Source organism: Talpa europaea (genome assembly GCF_964194135.1).
Source record: "Talpa europaea genome assembly, chromosome: 3".
Classification (NCBI taxonomy): Eukaryota; Metazoa; Chordata; class Mammalia; order Eulipotyphla; family Talpidae; genus Talpa; species Talpa europaea.
The window spans coordinates 32418457-32441723 of record NC_140069.1 but is presented as its reverse complement, the minus strand read 5'-3'; the positions used below and the strand labels follow the sequence as shown (position 1 = coordinate 32441723).

Here is a 23267-nt window from a genome sequence, read left to right as displayed (position 1 = left end):
GAGAGATGTCAGAGATACTCCTAAAACAGATCATGTCTAGGCTATTGCTGGCGAAAAGAATGAAAAGACCAGGCATATTAATTTATAATGCTATATCACAAGTTATAGCCATCTTGTTTAGAAAGGAAAAACATTTAAGAATGCTTTTTTCCCCCAAAGATTTTATTTCTTTAATATAAGACATATAGGTAAAAACTTGCATATTCTGAAAAAGATAGAAAATGGTAATAAAATGGACATTTTTCTTATTAAGAAATATGTTCATAAATATGCTTTATCAAATGTTAAAATGGTTACTTTGCAAAATAATAATAAATAGAGCAGAGCTGTGACATTCAAGGGTCAACCCAAAGCACTGGAAGTCTTCATGTTTTGTGTTATATAAAAATTCAGTTCTTTTGATTATATTTAAAAATTTGGCATCTTGCACTCCAGGTTATCAATCATTCTGATTTAAAAAATATTTTATGATGACTCTATGCTTTTAAAAATAATGAAACATAAAGGTGGTTTGCCTAAGTAGAATCTGATTAAAAGAATTTCTCCCTAAATAAAAAATTACAAGACAGAGAAGATATAATTTTGAACCCACAAAAGGTATATCAGTTCCCAATTCTGCAAATTTCTGGATCCCCAACTGTAGACTCTAAACAAAAGTTGTTTTCTAAGCTTTAGTTTCCAGCGAGGTCCATCATTTCTTTTCACAGCTTGATGGAGCAATGACACTCATGATGAGCCCAGTTCTACAATCCTCACTCCATGAATATAACATACAAAGAAAGAAGTTCTCTCTCCTTTGAATAAAACTTTTCACAGCTTTCCTACATTTGCTTATGACCCATTGACCTCAAATTCACCTATCAGAACATTGTTCAAAACTGGTAATAATGAAATGTTTTTGTTCTAGGCATTCTTTTGTAGGTTTCAATTCTTTACCATCCAAAGGAGAGTGGAAACACATGTGAACACAAAACATGGCCTCTGATGAGTCTTGGGTGTTCAAGTAGCAAGGTCAGGCTTTCCCTTGTAAATAAATATTGACACTTTACAAAGATCTTTCATTTCCCATGCATTATGGTGTCCTTGAGGCTGACATGTCAATTTCCAAAAGCTGCACTAGGGGAAGCCACATCTAACAATATGTAAGGATCCAATCTAATATAGATCACTGGTCCCAATGACCTTCAATGATGTCCATCGGGAGGACATCTCAGTGACTGTGTGCCTAGAGCACTGACAGGTCATGGCAGGATTTGGATTTGAGCTTGAAGGCCATGTTCTTGTTGTTTTTGGCAACAATCTTGCCCCAGAAGCGCCTGGCTTTCCTGGGAATGCTCTCCCTCCTCTTCTGGTAAGCCAGCCGTCGCTCATTCTTCTCTTTGCTATCTCTCCGGAGGCGGACCTGTCGCACGATGCCCTCAAACAGCTCCTTCACATTGTGTTGGACAGCTGCAGAGGTCTCAATGAACTTGCAGTCAAACACGACAGCACACGCTCTCCCTTCTGGCAAGGAAAGGAAGGGAGATGAAAGTCAGAGGCTCTGCAGAGTATGATCCTACATGGCTCACAGATGATGCCTGATTTTAAATTTTCCTCAAGGTAACTCTAAGTCATCCACACAGTGGATGTAGGAGGCCATGTGACACATGTCCTCCCTGGGCATAAATAGAAGCAGTCTCCCAGGAAGAAATATGCTTTAGATCTGGTGCATCATAATATATGAAGGTCCAATTTCAAAGAAAGTATTAATTATAATAAAAATTACAGGGCCTCCCTTGGTGGCACAGTGGTTGAGTGCTGGGTTGAGAAGCTGCCCGCAGCCTCTGCAGCGCCAGTTCGATCCCTGGCCACCGGCGAGGGTCCCACAAAAAAAAAAATAAAATAAAATAAAAATTATAGCCTTAACCTATTGCACTTACTATGTGCTAGGTTAAATGCTTTATAAACATTTTTTTTAATGTTCACAACAATATTGAAAAAGCACATGTCCTTTTCAGACAGATGAAGAAACTGAGGGGAGTGGGGTTCTTCTGAAAGTTTGAGGAGGTTCATGAAGACGGTAGCAGGTGTGTTTTCAGGTGTGTTTCATGTTCAAACTCTTTTAACTTTGTCTCCTGACCTGGTCTCCTAAATTGAAAATAAAAATTCTACTATTTGGTTTCCTCTCTTTCAAAAAAAAGTTTTTAATATAGTCATAGCAAACTATACAAACCAGTTTCTCTAGAACAGTCTCAGTATCAAGTGTTTTATTATGTTCTACATCCTTGTGTCCAAGTTATGGTTTGGAAAAAAGATTACTGTACGTATTTATTTGCTAGGAATAAGACATTCCCAAATTAACTGTGTACATTTCATTTTTATCAGGTTCCTTTCTCTTGATCTGGGTCTGCAGTACAGTATTTTATTTTTTGCCATACATTATGGGGACCAAATATAGGCACCAAATCTATATTAGAAAAATAAAATCTCAAGGGCCCGACAAGCACTTGAGCGCCCACTCAGCAAACAGAAATCATCCCTGTACTAAGTATGAAAAAGCATATATGGATCAGACTGATGCCTTGAATGAAATTTAGGAAGCAAAGAGTAGGAGGTAAGAGGGTATCTCTAGGGTCTAAAGGAACCAGAAGCAGCCAAGTAGAACTTTTATTCTCAATGAAATTCTCAGAGTTCCCCGAAACCAGAGCATGAAGATGCTACCTTCACTAAACTCCTGAGATCTCTCTGAAGAAGAGAGAGAACAAGGTTGGGGACTACCAGTAAATTCCTAGTCACAATCGTCAAGAGAAACCCTTGGGAATAAAGAGATTAAATCCTGCTGGTAGGCCAGGTGGACAAGAGAGCAACAACCAGAACAGAGATGATCAACTGAGAAGACAGGAGTCTTAGAGCAGACATAAAACTCCAAGTAATATTTTAATGAGTCTGATTCTACCTTCATGAAAGAGAAAGGAAAGAGTACCTGTCTGAAGGAACATAGAGGTTCTGTGGTAATGGCACCACTTCTTTTACCTGATACAGATACTTCCCGGCATCGCACCAGGTCACTTTTGTTGCCGACCAAAATTATAGGAATGTCCTCTGTCTGTCGGGCTCTGCGGAGCTGGATTCGCAGCTCAGATGCCTTCTCGAAGCTGGCACGGTCTGTGATAGAGTAGACAATCAAGTAGGCATCCCCGACTTGCATGCAGTGGTCTCGGAGCCATTCATTCTCCCCCTAGTGAAATGAGAAGATCTTCCATGAATTCAGGTTGGTCTGGCAAATGAGCACCCAATTTGCAAAAAAAAAAAAAAAAAACAATATGCGAATCCAAAAGTACCCAAGACAATATGAGAACAGAAGAAAACTTAATCCAGCTCACAAAAATGCATCGCTCTTTCCTGCCAATAAAATGTCAGGTGGCTATAAAGACCTACATGGCCAAAATATCTTTCCAATTCCTCCAACACTCTGAGTTGATAAATTGTACAACTACTTTACCAAATGTCATTTCCAATTTCTATTGATACTACAATTCTGAGTTCCAAAAACTTCTTTTGTGTACCCTAGTGATGAAATTATGAATCCTTTCATAAGGATTTTCAATAAACAAAATGTCTAGCATATATAACCAGGAGCCCAAAATCTTTGAAACGCAAATGTTGAAGTCTAGTATTGAGAGTGTCAACTTCATATAATATGATTTGATATAATTTAAAATTATCACCCATAATCAAGATGTAGTATATATACACTATGGAATACTACTCACCAAACAAAAAAAGATAAACTCATGTGATTCATAGCAACATGGATGGGCTGGAAGGGATTATGCTAAGTGAAGTAAGTCAGAAAGAAAAAGAAAAATATCAAATAGTTTCCACTTAAGGTGAAATATAGGGAAACCAAACAAAAGGTCAGGAGAAAAGACAAAACTTACAGGAAAACTATAGATCTGAGGCATACAGCAGGGGAGAGAGAGAGAAGGGTCAAAATAAGGGAGGAAAGAGCACAAGGGACTATGGTGACATTTCATGGGTGCCATGGTAGTGGGAAAATTATGGGGACTACACCTGCAGTGAGAAATCAAATACTGTACAAAAATAGAGATGTAAGAAAATTTAAATAAGTCTAAAAAATATTTTTAAATAAGGGCCTCCCCTGGTGGTGCAGCGGTTGAGCTGTTCAATCCCCGGCCGCCGGCGAGGGTCCCACATGGTGCCACAGACCTCGCCTGCCGCGCCCGCTGCTCCCCTCAGAAGTGTATTTTGTCGGTCTGCCTGTTCTGTTATCCGCTCTGGCTCTGGTGGATTCTCTCACCCCCCATGCTTCTGACTGTACCCAGTACTTGTATAAATAAATAAATAAATCTTCAAAATAATTTTTTTAAATAAAATTATCACCCATACTTGTTGGCGCTTCGCCTAATACAAACGTGCATTTTTGTATTTTTCTTATCTGTTATTTAGAGCTCATTTGTGAATGACCTATTCTTTAGAATCCTCTCATACTTCAGAAGTAAATGCTTTTAATCAGGAAAATGAGCCCACCTTATCAGGAACACCAAAAAGGGCAGGGTCATGCTCGCCCCAAACAGCCCACTGGAAGGCAAGCCCTAAAGGACTGATAAAGAACTACAAGCCCTGCATACCTTATTTTCCCACATGTCCAGGAGTATAATTGTGGCACTTTCCCCATCAACAATCAGCGTCCGCTCGTAAGTATCTTCTAGGAAAAAAAAGAACATTGGAGTAAGGCAAATAAACCGTATTCTAAGGTCACATTGAAAATTACTTAAGAAAATAAACTTACTAAATATGCAATTAATTATGCAAACATTCAGCTAAATATTCAAAGGTAAATTACCTTTTAAATCACCACCCACACATTCTGTGTATATACCCCCAGCACCTACTGAGCAGAATGCCTGCATCTTCTGAAAGTGTATCACTGAGTCCCATGAAGTGAAAGGCAACCATTTTCCTCATCCCTGGACTCTTATATAGGAAAACCCTTCATGAGATAAACTCACACTGGGATTTTGGATTCAGACTCAATGGATAATGATGAGAAAACACTCATTCCCAGTGGAACTCCAAGCCAGTTCACAAGCCTCACAAGGCGATTCCCTCAGGGGTTACTACACACCCCCCAGCAACATCACGAACTTTGAGTGCAGTGACTTTTCTCCTCTTTTATGACATGTGAAAAAAAAATCTTGAAACTACCCCTGTTTGGGCTAGTTTTCATCCTTAAAAAAAAAAAACAGTTTTCTAGGAATACATGGGCTTGTTTTTCCATTTTGAGCACAACAGAAGCACAGCCAACTCTGCTTGGTCATGGAAACTTTCCTCCCAGCATTTGAGCCCAGATGAGTGTAGGGGAAGGGTAAATACAGTAGAATGGGCCAAAGCAGCTCCAGCCTAAAAAAATTAGTGCATGGTAGGGAGGGGAAAAGTGTGCAGAGAAATGGGGCTTAACTTGGATTTTTGCAAGATTTCCATTTTCACTATGGGGTATATGTTTTGCATATGTAAATTACAAAATAGCGTATGTTGTGAATTTCATCATTTAAAAATTATTTCATCATAATTTTTATCATTTTCCTTATTCCTTTTGCCTGGAATCTCTTTGGGGTATTTCTGTTTTATAACAATGAAGCGTTTATAAAAAGCAATGTTCCAGGTTTAGTGTTCCTCATTTAAGAATTGGAATCAGGGGATTGCAATTGTATGGGGAATATAAAAATAAAATTTATTTAAAAAAATTTAAAAAAAAGAATTGGAATCAGGAGAAGGACAGGAAGGAAAACATGGACAAATGAGAAGTTAACTACAGATGGTTCTTTCTGTCAGTTCTGCCACCTCACCTCCTTTGGTGTCATTCTTTAATCAATGGTAATTGTTACCCACTGGGGGCCTGTTGTGCACATCATGTTTGCATGCCCAATATGAAGCATGAATGGGATCCCAGTGGGTGCACTTTGACTTACTGGAGAGTACAGTTTCATACTGTTGTAGAGCAACCCCGATACAAAACGGGGTGCCTGACTGTGGGTCCTCACCCGCGCGCTTAAAAGGACTTATCAATGCTCTACTGCAGGCACACGTGAAAGGTTAATAAAAGGTTTATTTACAAGGGAAGGGGAAATGAGGAAATGTACAGCTCTGGGAGAAAAGTGGGAGACAAAGTTTTAAATGAGTCCTACCCAATCCGCCGATCAGGAATCCCAAAATGGCGCTCTCAGAGTTCGCCGCCAGCCAGGAGCGGTGAAGCCAGGAGGCGAGCGATCGCGAGCCAGAGAGAGCCCAAGGCCTACGTGTTTGGTTTTTATATCCAACCTGGCTGCCCAACTCCACCCTCAGGTCCCAGCCACCCTCCCTTGGTGGTGATGGGATTTGTCTTTCCCAATGTCCTGATGGCTTTAGTCTGGAGTTGGGGTGGGGTCCACAAAGCCTGTATGAGATTATCTCAGGACATCCTTTCCCCCTAACAATACTACTTCAACAGGGACCCTTATACAAGATGGAAATCATCATGTTAGGGGGAAAAGGATGTCCCAAAGCAAATTCCATGTAGGCTTTGTGGACTCCACCCCCACCCCAGGTCAAAGCCAAAGACACTGGGAACTCCAAATCCCATCACCACCAAAGGGAAGGTGGCTGGGACCTGAGGGTGGGGTTAAGCAGCCAGGTGGATACAAAAGGCAGACACGTGGGCTTTGGGGGGCTCTCTCTCGCTCTCCATTTTGGGCTCTCGGCCAGCTTGCAGCGTCCGGTCAGCTCTGAGAGTGACTTTGGGTTTCCAGGTCGTCGGATCGGGTAGGACGCATTAAAGACTTTATTTCCCTATTTTCTCCCTGAGTTGTACCTTTTCCTTATTTTCTTTTTCTCTTGTAAATAAACCTTTTATTAACCCTTTTGTGTGTGTCTGTAGTAGAGTATTCATAAGTCTCTTTAAAGCGCGCGGGTGAGGACCCACAGCCAGGAACCCGTTTAATATCGGGGTTGCTCTATAACAATCAGAGCCAGATAAAGGAGGGCTGACAGCCCCTTATCATTGTGAGTTTTTACTCTTTTCTCTCTACACTCAGAAAACTCAATAAAGCACTCTCTCTGCTCTCAATGCACCATTCACACAAAAGCAGGTACGTGGGACTTGCTTGAATCACCAGTAGTTCAAATGGAAACATACTGTATCCTAATAGCAGAGGGAAAAAGTAAACTTAAACTTACTCTTGGTTTAAGGGCTACCAGACCAAGGCTAGAGAAAGTAAACTGAGGATTACAGCTGCAAAGTAGTCAAAATGCCTTGCTATGCATGAAGCTCCTAACAGGATCATTCTGTCTAGACTTACCTCTGCCTGAAAATTGTGTTGGAAACCCAGGAGGCTAAGCCAATACTTTTCTACCCTGCTTTGTGCAAAAGCCCCACACCTGGCTTTGTATGGCCTCTGGCTACACACCCCAAAGATTCTGCAAATACACAAAGCATTCTTCGAGGCAGCCTTCTGCATTCTAGGAGAGAGGCTGCCAGTAAACAAAACCTTCAGGTTTCTCTTCCTGGGCTGCTAATCTTTTAGCCCTTTCAAGTGCTAATCAAAGGAGGAAAGGGGAAGTAGTACAATAGATAAGACTCTAGATAGACAGTCCTTTGTAATTTGCCCTAGATTAAGGTACATCAGAAAGGCTTGTAAACAGGGCTTGTGAAGGCAGGTCAGGAAGGCCTCATTTCATAAGTGCTCTAGAGAAAGGCTGGGGTACATATGCATACTCTCTACAGTAAGAAAGACCACCCTGATGGGGTGGGGTGGGGTTTCTATTCACTATGATTGGGAGCTTGTGGTCTGTAGCCATTTTCTGTGGACTAGTGCACCTAATTTCTTTCTTCTTTTGACCCCTCTCCCTACTGTGCATGGAGGAGGTCCCTTCTCCCCAAAATTGACTCAAGAAGATGTGGTACATATATACCATGGAATATTACTCAGCAATCAAAAAAGATAAACACATGCAATTTGCAGCAACATGGATGGCGCTGGAAGGGATCATGCTCAGCGAAATAAGCCAGAAAGAAAAAGAAAAATACCGGATGGTCTCACTCATAGCAGGAATCTAGAAAACTTAAATAAGGGACCAGGAAAATGAATAACTATAAGAAAGTGAAAATCAAAATCAACAAACAACTATGAACCAGAGACACTCTATGGGGGATGGGGGCCGGGGAGGGGAGGGATTGGGGTCAAAATAAGGGGGTTGCAATTGTATGGGGAATATAAAAATAAAATTTATTTAAAAAAATAAAGAAAGAAAAGAAAAGGCAGCGAAGGGCCTCCCCGGTGGTGCAGTGGTTGAGCGCTGCCCGCAGCCTCTGCAGCCTCTGCAACACTGGTTTGATCCCCAGCCCCTCACCGGGCGAGGGTCCCACATGGTGTGCAGACCTCTCCAGCCGCCTGCTGCTCCCCTCAGCAGTGTACTTTGTCATTCTGCCTGCTCTGCTCTCCCCTCTGGCTCTGGTGAATTCTCTCACCCTCCCGCGCTTCTGACTGTATCCAGTGCTTGTATGAATAAATAAATAAATAAATCTTTAAAAAAAAAAAAAAAAAGGCACAGAAATCCTCTCACAAGTTGCCCCTCTAAGGCTCCCTCCCATGAATAAAAACTCTACTGATTTCAGTTTTCATAGGCAATCAGATTCCCCGAAGATTAAAAGAAACACCTCCTCTAAACATTCCCTCCCATAGTGTTCACGTCTGCTCTAGTCTCACTGGGTCCCAGCCAAGCAGGACCAGGTGGAAAGACCACAGGCAATAAAAGTGCCAGTTTTGTAAGATCAGCCCAGAAAGGAAGGTTCAGAATTGGCTCTAATTTATGCTATTCTGTGCTTATGACCTACCAGGCATACGTTACATGCTGAATTCATATCTCTTTTAATCCTACTACGCTAAGTAGTGTGTTTCCTATTTTACTAATGAGGAAGCTTGAGGAGGTTAAGTACCTATGCAGGAGCACAGCTAAGTCCTAACAGCTGGTGTCCAAACCCGCTGCACATTGCAAGCTTGTTCTTTTCTGTACTACCTGTGTGTGTGCACGGCCCTCACACCTATGTCAGAGTTTACAAGTCCTAGCTGTCTTAAGGCCCCACCTCAGAGACAGCTCTTCTGGGAACAATTTTCTGTTTTGCACAGCCAGAAGTGACCTGTCCCCTCTGAATTCTGACAGCACTATCCTTGTTCCTCTTTTCAAAACACTTCTGACATCCGATCTTGATCTATAGTTGATCTGACCTCCGCTGCTTACTGTAAGCACCTCTGCATGGTGTGTCCCCACAGGGCCTCACTAAGACCCACAGTATATGTTCAGGAACAGTTTAGAAATTAATGAATGGCATGACCTATGTCCAGAGAGGTATAAGATTATTATAATATAACCATAACATCTATCTCTATTAGCAGTAATGATGAGAATATTATGTAGATTTTTTTCCCTTATGTTTAATGCTGAATTAAACAACAATGGAGGGGTATGCCTTAGGGAATCCTCCTTTTTGGGAAATAGAAAGTCAACTAGTGATAGCAAAAGCTGTCTTCAGATCAGGGATATAGTCCTAGGTGGTATAAATTTATAAATTAAATTATTCAAATAGGACACTTTGGATAGTATGGGTTACCTGAGACGCTGAGGAGAGTCTGTCAAAGACTATTTGAGGAGATAAAATATTCCCCCCCTACTAAACAAAGAAGTTTCCTGAATACAGAAGTCTGTCTTCCCAAATTCCAGGAGATTTGGTCTTTCCACGCAATACCCGTGGGGATACCATCCTTCTCTGGATGAGTACCACTCCACGCTAACCGACAAGCATTTTCTAAAGTCTACTCTGTTAACTTTTCAATTCCTCAATCTTAAAAAAGAGCAAAACAAAAAAAGACAACTTTCAGTTGCTCTCTTTCTTATGTCAATCCCCAAAGCACTTTAGTATTACTTCTTAAGGTGTTCATTAATTTCACCCTGTTCTGAATTACAGCCACTGACACAGCTTCCTCCTAAGAGGGCAGGCTGCACCACCTTATCCATCACTGGCACAGTGCCAGGCATGTGGCTGACAGCCCAAAGTGCCACAGGACTTGACAGCATTTGGACTAAACCCAGGGGCTGCAGGGTACTTTAAAAGAACACAGGATTTGAGTTCAACCACAAATAAGTTTGAATCCCTCACCACATCAGGCACTAGCGTTTACGCCCTGGTAAGTCACTTGACTTCATAAACATCTACTTAGTCAACTATAAAACAGGGACATTAACACCAAATTTGGTGTGACTTTTGTAAATATTATCAATTTATATGTGTCTGGCACAGTAGGTTCCCCATCGATGACAGAATGAGAAAAACACCAAACAAAGATAATAAAATCCCAAATTCTAATCCAGTTGCTCCACTGAGTGATTCTAGATAAGCCACTTGGTCTCCCTGAGTTCACTCATAAGACCACAGAAATTGTAAGGACTGAAATAATAGCAAATCTCAGGTACCCAATAAAGTGCCTCTCCCATTATAAATGTTTATTCTACAAGTTAGTTCTTTCTTTCCTTTTTCCTAGAGCAACATCACCCACCAGCCTTCAGAAAGAGAAAAATCAATGATACAATTCTTGTTCAATTTCCCCCTTGACTCTTGTTTAGCTATTGTCCCCGAGATTCCGGAAGTGCGGAATCAATGTTACATCAATGAGTCATCACTTAGAGCCCAGTTTCTGAGCTTTCTCTTAAAGCAGAGAATTCCCTGACATTGGAGACAGTAAAGAGGAAAAATGTTCAATAGAAACGGGCCGACGGCAGTGAAGAAGGAAAAGGACCCCTACGCTTCAAGGGAAGGGTGAAGGAGACACCACAAAACTACTTAGGAAATTCTATAATGAGGATGTGGGTCCCAGCAACGCATACACAGACCATGCCACTTAGGCAAGCACTGGAAGATTCTTCCTTCATTTACACAACTGAAAAGGGGACAGACAGCTACTCTGCTTATGTCTGCTAAGATGGAAGCCATGGCTGAAAGACACTCTAAGAACGCCATTAACATCAAAATCCTCCGTTATTGCCCAGAATATACTGTTAGGCTTTCCACCCATTTGAGAAATACATGCATTTTTTAGATTATGCCACTTCAAGTCAGTTTTGGAAATCGGCAAGGCTTAAATATCTTAAATGAGATTTAAAATACAGAGAAAATTGTCTTAAGAAACGAAGACTCTAGACAAACATATGTATCATCGCTGTTACCCTTCAAATTTTTTTTTAATTATGATTTTTATTTGAGACACAAATTTTAAACTATTTTATACTCTCAAAAGATTAATATTGACAGAAACAAGGTGATGAATGAGTCTACATTAGCAGTTTATCAAATTGGTTTGGTTTTTGATATAACCATGGAAGAAGGCAATGTCTTCATGTAGCTCTGAAAGGTCCAGGTCAGAGCTGGCAAAAGCCAGAGGTGGGGTCCTGACCCCTTGGTTCTGCCTCTTGAATCTACTAGTATTTATGCCCCGAGAAAGTCACTTTATTTTCTAAACATCTAATTAGTCACCTATAAAACAGGGTCATTAACACCAAATTTAGTGTTACAAATTGCTTGCCAGGCCCTTCAGAGCTAGAATCAAAGAAATTCCCATTCTGGTCCAGGTTCTATCTCTAAGCATTTTCATTTTCCTGTCCCAAAAGCCTGTGTCAGGGCTTTTCTGGGGACTCGTTACCCCCGCCAATGCGAAGAATGCATAACGGCAATCCCACGCTCAGCAGATAAATGACCCACCCACTCACTCTTACTGCCAGGACCAATGTGATGGACAGAAGCCCACTGGGGCTGGACCACCTACCTCCCAGCACCTCGCAGTCGCTGTCCATACTGTCATGCACTCCCGCAAAGATGTTGGCCAGAGTGGACTTGCCCACCCCCTGCTCCCCTATGAGAACCACCCGGTAGTAGGTGTTCCCCGACTCAGAGGAGATGACCGAGTCTGTGGAGTCGGAGGACCAGCTCCGGCGGCAGTGGTCTTGAGCGGCTGCAGAGTGATGGTTGTGGTGGCTGTAATGGTGCGGCTCTCTCTGGACCATCAGGTGCCTGCCATCGGCAGGGATGCTCCAGCGTTGCTGCTGCGGCTGCATGCCCACACTGCCCTGGCGCATGGTGACATTATTCAGAGTCATGGTTGGGTCCTGGAGAGCAAAGTGGTCAAGATGTTAGCATTCCTTAGCATGAGCAAGACTCAGGGGGTACAAATGCAAGGTCAGTCATCATGGGGTGACACCCCAGTAATCCTAATATAGGGAAACATTCCCCATGCTTTCTGTGGGACACACACACACACATGCACATTTAGTAACTCCGTCCTCAGGCAGACTGTCATTTGCAAAGAGCTAAAAGTACCGTTAACATCACCCACTGCCCACGGGCTTCCTCCATCCTCAAAAAAGCCTTGGGATCTCCACTGAGAGCTGGCACAGAGACAGCCAGGACGAACCAACTGCCTCCACGGGTGAAAAGCAACAAGTTAATGGAGCTAAGGACCAGCCAGCCAGGTTAGCTGCTGGTGTCTAAATCCGGTTCTTAATTGCACCAGCATCCAGCTGGCTTTTGTGCCTCAGTGGGGAACACGTGGCAATGACATCACTCCTGCTGGCTGGACCGGGCAAGCACATATTGGAACTTCCATGTTTAGTAAAGTTGCTTTGATGCTCTCCAGCTGCCTGAATAGGCCATATGGAGGGGTCGGGGGATTTCTGTCTGAGGTCTAGCCTCAGCTCTGCCCTCCTGCCCACCAGCATCATTTTCAAAACATCCCTGTCCCAGGCCTCTTCCTCCAGGCAGGAAAATGACCTGCTCACATTCAGACCTATCATATTTGCTGAGAAAATGCTGCATTCTTATTAAACCATTGTCCACTGTGAGTTCCTGGATCCAACTGTTTTTCACCTTGCTGTTGCAAATGGAAGGCTAAAGATTCTCCTAAATAGTATTCAACAACAAGTAAAGTTGTAACTCTCCCTTCCCAAAACTCCCTCCCCTTGCAGGGACTTCGAGGCGCCTAGAGATAAAACAGAAGCGTTATCATTTCAATCAGCAGCTCCTTCGTGCAAGTGAGAAATGCACAGCCACTCCCCAACCCACACTCACCCCCACACTCCACACCCCAACACCTCGGCCACGAACCAGGATGACCGGCCGATTTTTTAATCACACAGCAGCGCCTCCCCTGACCGATGTGCATTCAAACAACAAAAGCGTGCGGTATCATCGAGGGCTGTTCTCTAACCACACAGTCTGTACAAGGTGCTGCTCCTACAGAATTGACCGAAGGAGGCTGCCGATGACAAAAGCATCCTTCGCACCTTAAACTCAGCCCCGGACTAGAAAACCACAGCGCAGACTGCGCGTTCCAAAGGCTCTGAACTTAAAAGTTGCGCGCGCTGGGAACGTCCGCTCCCTCCCCAATCTCTCCTCCGAAGTCGGGAGGGCTGCTCCGGAGCCGCCCCGCTTACTTGGCCGGGCCGGGAGTGCGTCCGTGGGTCGCTGTGTCTGTGGGTCCGCGCGTCTGCGCCCTGCGCTGCCGGGGCCGCGGAGCGCGCGCGGTGCCAGCGCTGCCGCCGTCCGTGCCCGCCGCCCGCAGCCGCCGCGGCCGGGCTTATAGCGGGCCGGGCTGCCCGCGCCGGGGCTTTTCCGTGACGTCAGCGCCCCCGCTGGGAGGGGGCGGCTCTGCAGCAAACTCTGAGTTGCAGCCACTTTGCTAAAGCAGTTGACTCGCAAATCACGTGGCTCCGCTCTCCCCTTTTGAAAAATAACGCCAGCTCCATCCCTGGCTCCTTTATTTTGTTTTATTTTATTTTTACCAGGTGGACCCAGGAAGATGGAAAAATACACTAAATGCCACTTAATTTCACTTTCCAGCAAAAACACTTGTGAGCTGTCGGGATAAAGGATGGAGGAAGAGGCAGGTCTGAGTTGTGAGTCCAACTTTGCCAAAAACAGGAATCAGCTGGGCCCGCAGAGACTTTTTGGGCTCTAGGATGGGGCTGCAGAGTGGCCAGGGCGAGTGTTAGGCCGCAGCTTCTGCAAGGAAAACAGCCTCTGCCTGCCTCCTGTCACCTCTCTGGAAGGGGAAGAGAGGAGAGCCCCAGGAGGCTTTGTCTGCCTTCTCTGCCCCCAGAGAGAAGGAGCCAGAGAGGTGAGGAAAGGGACCTAGACCTTGAAAAGGGCAGTTTTGAAAAGTAACTTAATTAGCCATGCGGAGCAGACTGCTCGATGTTGCGCCCCTTCTGCTCCGGGCCAGGATGCCCAGGCTCCTCAATCAGGGAATTTAATCAGTATCCCAATCAGCAGCATCTCTGTCCCAGGATCCCTGGCATAGCTGGGCCTGGGCATGGAGCCAGTGCCTCCCAGCCATGGGTCGGAGCCCTGAACCAGGCTCTGGGACTTATGTCCCCGGAGAGACTCTTGTGAATAAAGGGCACAGAGTATTAATAATAATTACTACTGCTGCTGCCATTTGCCAAGTACCTCAGAGTTGCTACTTGGTAGGTACAGTGGGGCCTCTACGGTACCTCAATCCTTTTAGTCAGGTATACTGATACCCCCCCCCCATTCTACCCAAGGTCACCAGCTCAAATAAGGGGAGAGTCAGGATTCAAAACCCGGTTTTCCTGACTCTACTGCAACGCCAACTGATGGGTTTCAGTGACCTCTCTCTGGGGACATGGGCATGTCCCAGACACTGTGTTTGGAGATGACACTGGCCTTTCCAACACGTCCATCCACTTTCCCAGCCAGTTTCAGCTCTGCGTTGGCTGGTAGCACCAGGAAACAGCCAAAGGCACCCGCGTGTATTTGAGTAGCTGGTGTGGGCTGTGATTAGAGTCCGTTCTCAGTGATCCTGCCCACAGTTATCTGTTTTGAGGATTATCCCAGTGACCAGCTGCTGAGACCTGATAGGCTCCAAGCTGGCAGCCACAGAGTAATGAAAACTCAGAGCTCCTTTAGTCCCAGGCACTCAGGCTCAGACTTCCTACTTATTTTTTACGTAAGGAAGCAGAGACCCAGAGGGCTGACAACTATTCAGTAAATCAGAGCTAGACTAGATCCTGGATAGCATGATTTCCTGAATGGGGTCCTTCGCTTCCATCAAGTTTTCCTTCTGTGCTTAAGCAAGAGGGACTGGCTACAGATATGGGGAAAGAAGATGCCAGAGAATCATTCAAGGGTTTCTTATCACTGACTCTGTGCTAAAACACACATGAAGTAATTTGTAAATTATCTGCATTTCAGAATTACCCAGGCTTTCTCCATGCTGAATATCAACTCTTTCAATTGGTCTCACAGAAACATATGAGTAAAAGCAAAGAATAAATCGGAGCTTATAAGCATATCACATAACCTCTCATTTCTATTTTTGCCATCGATAAAAACCTAATTCTTGGGGCCTCCCCGGTGGCGCAGCGGTTGAGCGCTGGGTTGCGAAGCTGCCCGCGGCCTCCCTCTGCGGCGCCGGTTCGATCCCCGGCTGCTCCCCGGCCACTGGAGGAGGGTCCCACATGGCGCGCAGACCTCTCCTGCCGCCCGCTGCTCCCCTCAGCAGTGTACTTCGGTCCTTCTGCCTGCTCTGCTCCCCGCTCTGGCTCTGGTGAGTTCTCTCACCCTCCCGCGCTTCTGACTGTACCCAGTGCATGTATAAACAAAACAAACAAACAAATAAATAAAAAAAAGCATGCCTCTATAAAAAAAAAAAACCTAATTCTTCACATTAATAAGAACTTAATTCTATGCCTCAGCAAAACCTAATTCTTCACATTAGTAAGAACTTAATTCTATGCCTAAGCAACATCAACTACGAACTAGTTTTTCACTGGTATATGTGAGGCACACCAAAGCCAGTGAGAAAACAACTACTTAGGAAGACTATCAACTGAATGACAGTTAAGTTGGAATGGTTAGATGACAATCACAGTTGTACCTTGCATAAAGCGCATTTGAGAGGTAAATCTTATCCAGCAGAGTCCCAGCTACCTTGTGCAGGATTCCAGCTTAGCAGGGCCATCTGAGGGTATGGAGCAGGAGGAAAAAAAGGTAGCATCAGGGCATTTGGACAAGTGGCAAGATCTAAAAAGGAAAAGTTGGCAGAATATTGTCATTTCTTGTTCTATGAATTATTCTCTCCGTATTTCTTCTGCCAGCATTGGAAGGCTTCTAGCTTACATGAAGAAGAGTCAAGCTAAGAGACAGAACTCAAAACAACAAAGATAACTAAAATTTACTGAATAATTTATATGCTTTATCTCAGTTAATCCTTGGCACCACTGCAGTTACCCATGCTATGTTGATGAAGATGCTGAGGAATGAGGTTAATAACTGTTCAAGGTCACAGAGCTCGTGTATAGCAGAGCTGCACTCTTCAGCCACAGTCTGAAACACTATTCTGCTTAGAGTAGGAATACACTTCAGCCAGCATCCCCTCCTAGCCCCATATCAACCCACTCCCTTTCTAACACCCCTCAAAAAAGAAGGTCTTTTACCTGATTGGTCAAAGCTCGTGACCTTCACTGGGTCACATTGTACTAGTAGACATGGAGTTTCTATTAAAGGCAGGATCCAAGCTCTTCTGTCTCCTTTCTCTGGGTCCTGTACCCTGGACAAGAAAGTGAACTTGGAGTTCTTTTGGGGGCTTGACTACCACTCTGTCATTGTTCTCTGTCTCTCTGTGTGTGTGTGTGTGTGTGTGTGTGTGTCTTTCTCTCTCCACATAGACCTGAGCTATCAAGTCCCATGATTTCAAAAAGAGACGACAGGGGAGGTAGAGGGGAGGATAGAGGTGGGGGCGTGGGGTAGAAATTTTGACCAGGGCTGTGGGTTAGGGCATCAAGGACTTGCACAACCATAAATATATTACTTTGAATCTCACACCTTGAAAACTCTGGAGCAGGAGAGATGATGGGTAGTAGACCCAGGATCTGCCTACATCCTTAGGTCTGTAATGTTCTCCTAACAGCAATACAATCACTCAATCTTTAACATACCATACAGCCTTGTCGGTACTTGGAGGCTTACTGCAACGAAGATAGTTTGCCAAAGCCCCCAAGTCCATGCACTCAGTGGTAAAGGTGACACCAACAGACTTTTGTTTCTCCAAACGGAAGGTAGATTAGAGACTAGGCACTGAGTAGGTAATAAAATAAGGGATATTTTTAAATGTTTTGCATTAGGCCAGGCATGATCTCCCATTCCCCATAGTCCTCAATATTCCCTAAAGATTCTACTCCAAATAACTTCTCTTATTTGTGTATACCTGGCCCCCAAGGGCATTTGACTTTGTGACCCCTGCAAAGGCTGATTAAAAAAAAAAAAAGTAGGGGATTTAGCATCAGAAAAGCAAGTTCAAACCTAGGCCTTTCCTCTTAGGCACAAAGTGCTGGGGATGTCAACAAATCCCAGGTCTTGACTTCTATTGTTCTGAAGACTGAAAAGGGTGGAAGCCCTTTGTCTACCTGAGCACAGTGTCAATCGTGATGCAGGAGTCAAGGACTAGAGCTCAGCCAACTACCCTCAGTTTTGCTGCCTCTCATGGTTCAAATTAAATTAATCCAGCAGAATTCAGGACACATGAGTTGGAGAGAATGTAAGAGGGAAATGTACTCACATTGATGTTACTAGGAAAAAATAATTAATAAGGCAAGTGGTATGGTTAAGTTCTTTGTAAACAAACTAGGAGGTGGGAGTTGGATACCCAGCACACATAATAGGTCTGCACCAGCCACAGAAGTACTTGGAGGAGCTGGGTGGGAGGCAATGTGCAAAGTGTCTGAGCACAAAAGAACCACCCACCCTCTCTGGGAAGTCTAAAGAAGGAAAGAATTACTATATGGAAAATCATTGCTTAACAGAAGGGGGGAAAGGCTCCAATTGCAAAATCAAAAGAGCCCTGATTAAGAGAAAAGAAAGACTAAAGAAAAGATGGCTAAGAATAACCTCTCAACATCGAGAAGCCTGTGGGATCCAGATGGACACTCCCTCCAGCTGCATCCTCCTTCAGGGGGCTGGCCCCAGCTTCTCACCAGACTCCTGCTGAGCAGATTTAATTTTCCATTGAGAAAATTCTTAGCTGCACCCTTCCTCCATTCCATTAGCCCTGGCCTGCTGCAGATATTTACAGCTTCAGTGGCAGAAATTGCCGGAGCCCCACTCCCTTCTAAAATCCTGCAGGGGAAGGGCAGACAATAGCTCAAGCAGCAGCCATTCTCTGCCCAGGTACCCCCATTCGCTTACTCAGTCATTCATTAAAGAACAAATAATTGTGGAGCATCTACCTGTTCTGGAACCTGTTCTAAGGGCTAGCAATAAGGTACTTACACCCGTGGAATCTATAGTCTGGTGGGAAAATAAATGAATAAAGTATCACACTATTTATCATTCTTTCATTCACTCATTCTTTCTCTGAGCATGCCACTTTTAGTCTCAGTTTTCTAATCTGTATAAAGAGAATGATAATATTGGAGAGGATATATAAAGTAGGAGTCAAATTCATACTTTTAAAGTTAGTGAAAGTATAAAGAAGAGGGGTTTCTTATGCCCTGCTGGTAGGGGTGAAAATTGGTATGTCCACGTTGGTGGAAATATTGATAAATCATCACTACTTAAGATACAGATATCCTTTTGACCCAACAATTCCACTTTTAAATGTTCATTTTCCATATTACACAAGGAGATGCTCATCAAAGCAATAGCTCTGTAATAGCAACAATCAGCAGCCCACCTTATGATCATTGATGAATAAATACGTAGTGGTATATTTTTACAATGAAATGTTGAACTATCAAACAACAGTGAAAATGAATGAAGCAGACCTTCTTGTATCAATGTGATAATTGGGAACATAATGGTGACTTGAAACAAGCTGCAGGTAATCTATAATTTATATAGTTTTTTTAAAAAAAAAAACACTACTATTTTACATTTAGTAAAAGAACATGGATGAGAAAAACACACAACTCCAGAGTAGAGATTATCCCTTGGAAAGAGGGGAATGATCATTTGATGGGCAGCAAACTTCTCAGAAGCAACCAAGAGGTCAGGTGAGATGTGCATAATAAGGTCAGAGTGGTTTTCAAGAATAATGGTCAAACTGTTATAGGACAGGGAGAGGGGCAGCCCAAACCCCGCAAACCTGCCTATTCTAAATGGGTTCTGCCATCCGCCGCATTAACACCAAACATAGGAGACTTTAATGGGAAGGAACTTTAATAAAACTAGGAAACAATACAGGAAAGGCAAAGAATCTAGTTTCTAAATCAAGCACCCAAAGTTACCCGTCCCCTCGTGGGTAAAAGTCCATCCATATGGTATTGGCCCATAACAAGGCCCCAAAGCCCGCCACAAGTCTAAAGCACCTTCCAGTGGGGACCCACAGAAAAGGGTCAGAAACAACCAGACAAGCCCGGAAGGAAAAGAGCAAAATCAACATCAAGATAAAAGCTGCCATTGTCACCTCCCCATGGGTCTCACCCACATCTGTGTCACCCAGTCCACGACCAAAAGACAAGCGCAGTTTCTTCACATGTCTCTAGGTTCCATGCGCCTCCTCCAGGTCTCCTGGCTCCATCCTGCTTCCTTCCTCAGTCTCTTCTGCAGCTTCTCCTCTCCCTGCTCAGCTCCACCCTCCCTTGGGTGGGGCAGGGAACCTCCCTCTTTCCTGGGGACCACCCTGTTACAAAACTGGAATTTAATATTCAGCTAATCTGTTGCTCGACAAGGTGAGCTAAATAAATATTTATTAGGCACCTATGATTACTAAGCAATATCCTAAACCTCAGAGACTGTTGCATAAGACCATGTTTCTGTCTTCAAACAGCTGAAGCTGGTGTTCTCTCCCCAGAAAGTACCAAATCTATGAGATCATCCAAGCTGCATTAAAAGCTTAGACCAAATGGGTTTCCCAGCCAATGCAATGGAGTTCTTCCTGGGGCTATCCCTTCAGCAATAGAAAAAGCAGTGAGATTATTTAACCTGTTGGGTCAATGGCCCTGTTAAAGCAAATGCCTAGATTTAACTGATGATAGTGACAGGAATTCTTCAATGATAAATCTAGAAAGGCCTAAGGATGAACAGTCCAGCTAAAGATATACTCAGTTAACATCTTTCATGACAAGTATCTCCATTTACCTTTGTTTGATTCATCCATAATCTTACTGATTTAAACAAGTGCATAGTTTCTCCAACATTAAAGGCCAGCATGACCTTTTGACTTTGGTAGGATGCATTGAACTTGTAACAGGGTGGTCCCCAGGAAAGGGGGAAGTTCCAGATTTCCTGCCCCACCCAAAACGGAGGGTGGAGCTGAGCAGAAAGAGAAGCAGCTGCAGAGGAGACTGAGGAAGGAAGGAAGCAGGATGGAGAGCCAGAAGGAGACCTGGAGGAGGCATATGGAGCCGAGAGACATGAGAAGAAACTACAGTTGTCTTTTGGTCATGGACTGGATGACACAGATGTGGGTGAGAGACCTATGGGGAGATGACAATGGGGGTTTTTGTCTTGATTTTAATTTTGCTCTTTTCCCTCCAGACTTGTCTGATGGTTTCTCATCCTTTTCTGTGGGTTTCCACTGTAAGGTGCTTTAGACTTGTGACAGGCTTTGGGGCCTTGTTCTGGGCCAATCCTGCTCAGGTGGACTTTTACCCACGAGGGGACGGGTAACTTTGGGTGCTTGATTTAGAAACTAGATTATTTGCCTTTCCTGTATTGTTTCCTAATTGTATTAAAGTTCCTTCCCATTAAAGTCTCATTTGTTTTGTGTTGATGCGGCGGATGGCAGAACCCATTTAGAGTAGGCAGGTTTGTGGGCTGCTCCTCTCCCTGCCCCATAACAAACTCACCCCTGCAATGGCTATCCAGAATTTTTTTAAAAGACAAGAAAAATAAATTTCGCTCTTAATTAATGAAAAATTATAATTTGAAGTAATTATTTTAAAAATCTGATCAAAAAATATCTTTGACAAACACACATAGGCTGTGTTCTCTTCATAAGCAAGAGATCATTTGTTATCCAGAATGATGCTTTTACTGAAGATGGTAAAGGTAATAGATGAAATCATGTTAATCATGACTAGTATGTGTGCCAGGTACTGAAATGTATTATCTAACTCTATCATTGCAACAATTCTATGAAGGAGGCATTGCTGTTATTCCCATTTTACAGATGTGGAAACTGAAATGATGGAAAAGGTGATAGAGCTTGGAGTTAGCAAATTCATTCTATCTACTCTGGTCAACTACTCTGGTTCATGTGACGAGATTCCTCACAACTCTTAAGGAGAAAGAGGGAGAGGAAGAGAAATTTCTCCTGTAGCAAAGCCCACTGTGCAGTCTAAGACCTGCCTCCCCTTCCTCATGTGTGCATCTGCCTCTTCTGTGACAGAACCTGCTCCAGGTCTTCCTCTCCTTGATCCTGAGCTGCTTGAGTGTGTGAACCGGCGCTGCTCCCACACCCTATGGAAATGGGGTGTGAGTGGACAAAACTGACAATGTCACATGGGTGTTCACAGAAGCTGCACATAGAACTCAGCCTCCTTCACAAAGGCAGGGACTATATGATATCCTTCTCTATATCCCAGGTCCTAGGAGTAAACCAGGAACGGTGGCGAATCAGTGTGTCTGTTGAATAACTGAATAAATACACAGCATGTACCACTCACTACTTTGCCCAGTCACTGATGTAAACTCCCTGATCATGATGCTGCACAGGCCAGGCCTCCATCAGCAGCCTGAATGCCATGGCCCCCATCCAAGATAATGGAGCCAAAGGATCCTACAACCAGGTGCCGGGCCCTCTTTGTGTGAAAGGAAGTACGTTAGAGGCAGTGCAAGGTACACAGCCAAGGATGTGAGTTCACACACTCAAGCAGCTCAGGATCAAGGAGAGGAAGACCTGGAGCAGGTTCTGCCACAGAATGTGTGTGAGGCTATAGCAGATACACAAGGAAGGGAAGGCAAGGGTCCCACGTGGTGCGCAGACCTCTCCTGCCGCGCCCGCTGCTCCCCTCAGCAGTGTATTTCTTCGTCAGTCTGCCTGTTCTGTTCCCCACTCTGCTTCTGGTGAATTCTCTCACCCTCCCGCACTTCTGACTGTATCCAGTGCTTGTATAAATAAATAAATAAATCTTTAAAAAGAAAAGAAAGAAAGGTCTCTTCACCATCAACATTTCCATCCCCTGGGATACGGGTATGAGGACAGGTCTAACCTGGAGCCAGAGCTGTCCTACTGGGCACAGACAACATAGGAATGATGGAAAGCAAGAGCCGGGGTCATTCATACCATCACTGAGCTGCAGGAGAATCCTCAGTCACCTTTCTCCAGACATTTTATGCAGAACTGTTATAGGACAGGGAGAGGGGCAGCCCAAACCCCGCAAACCTGCCTATTCTACATGGGTTCTGCCATCCGCCGCATCAACACAAAACATAGGAAACTTTAATGGGAAGGAACTTTAATAAAACTAGGAAACAATACAGGAAAGGCAAAGAATCTAGTTTCTAAATCAAGCACCCAAAGTTACCCGTCCCCTCGTGGGTAAAAGTCCATCCAAATGGGATTGGCCCAGAGCAAGGCCCCAAAGCCTGCCACAAGTCTAAAGCATCTTCCAGTGGGGACCCACAGAAAAGGGTCAGAAACAACCAGACAAGCCCAGAAGGAAAAGAGCAAAATCAACATCAAGATAAAAGCTGCCATGGTCACCTCCCCATGGGTCTCACCCACATCTGGGTCACCCAGTCCACGACCAAAAGACAAGCGCAGTTTCTTCACGTGTCTCTAGGCTCCATGCGCCTCCTCCAGGTCTCCTGGCTCCATCCTGCTTGCTTCCTCAGTCTCTTCAGCAGCTTCTCCTCTCCCTGCTCAGCTCCACCCTCCCTTGGGTGGGGCAGGGAACCTCCCCCTTTCCTCGGGACCACCCTGTTACAATCCCCCCTTTTAATTTTTATTCCACCATATCTATGGTGGCACAGATCTCAGGGTGTAATTTTAGGAGACAGTCTTTTTTTAGGGTTACAATGTGTGTAAGAGAAGCAACAATTAGTCAGCAGCATTGTTCATGAATGTCCAGTATGACAGTTTTCCATTACTTGAAAATAGTCCATTATACAAGCCAAAAGAAAAAAAAATTGGAGCGTTAGCTAAAACAAGAAAGCAAAATTATCAAAATTACAGGGAAAAAAATCTTAAAATGGTTCAACTGATATAAAACACAAATTTTCT

General features: G+C 44.0%; 1 protein-coding gene across 1 annotated transcript; it reads right to left on the bottom strand.

Annotated features, from left to right (window-relative positions):
- Positions 1 to 1225: 1225 nt before the first annotated feature.
- GEM (GTP binding protein overexpressed in skeletal muscle) lies at positions 1226 to 12192 on the bottom strand (the record flags this gene model as incomplete). The annotated part of the gene is made up of 4 exons (XM_084229790.1): positions 11853 to 12192; positions 4632 to 4708; positions 3013 to 3217; positions 1226 to 1503 (listed from the first exon to the last, which is right to left on the bottom strand). The coding sequence occupies exons 1-4, from the start codon at positions 12181 to 12183 to the stop codon at positions 1226 to 1228; spliced, it is 891 nt and encodes a 296-aa protein (XP_084085916.1). The 5' UTR covers positions 12184 to 12192.
- Between the last annotated feature and the right edge of the window lie 11075 nt (positions 12193 to 23267).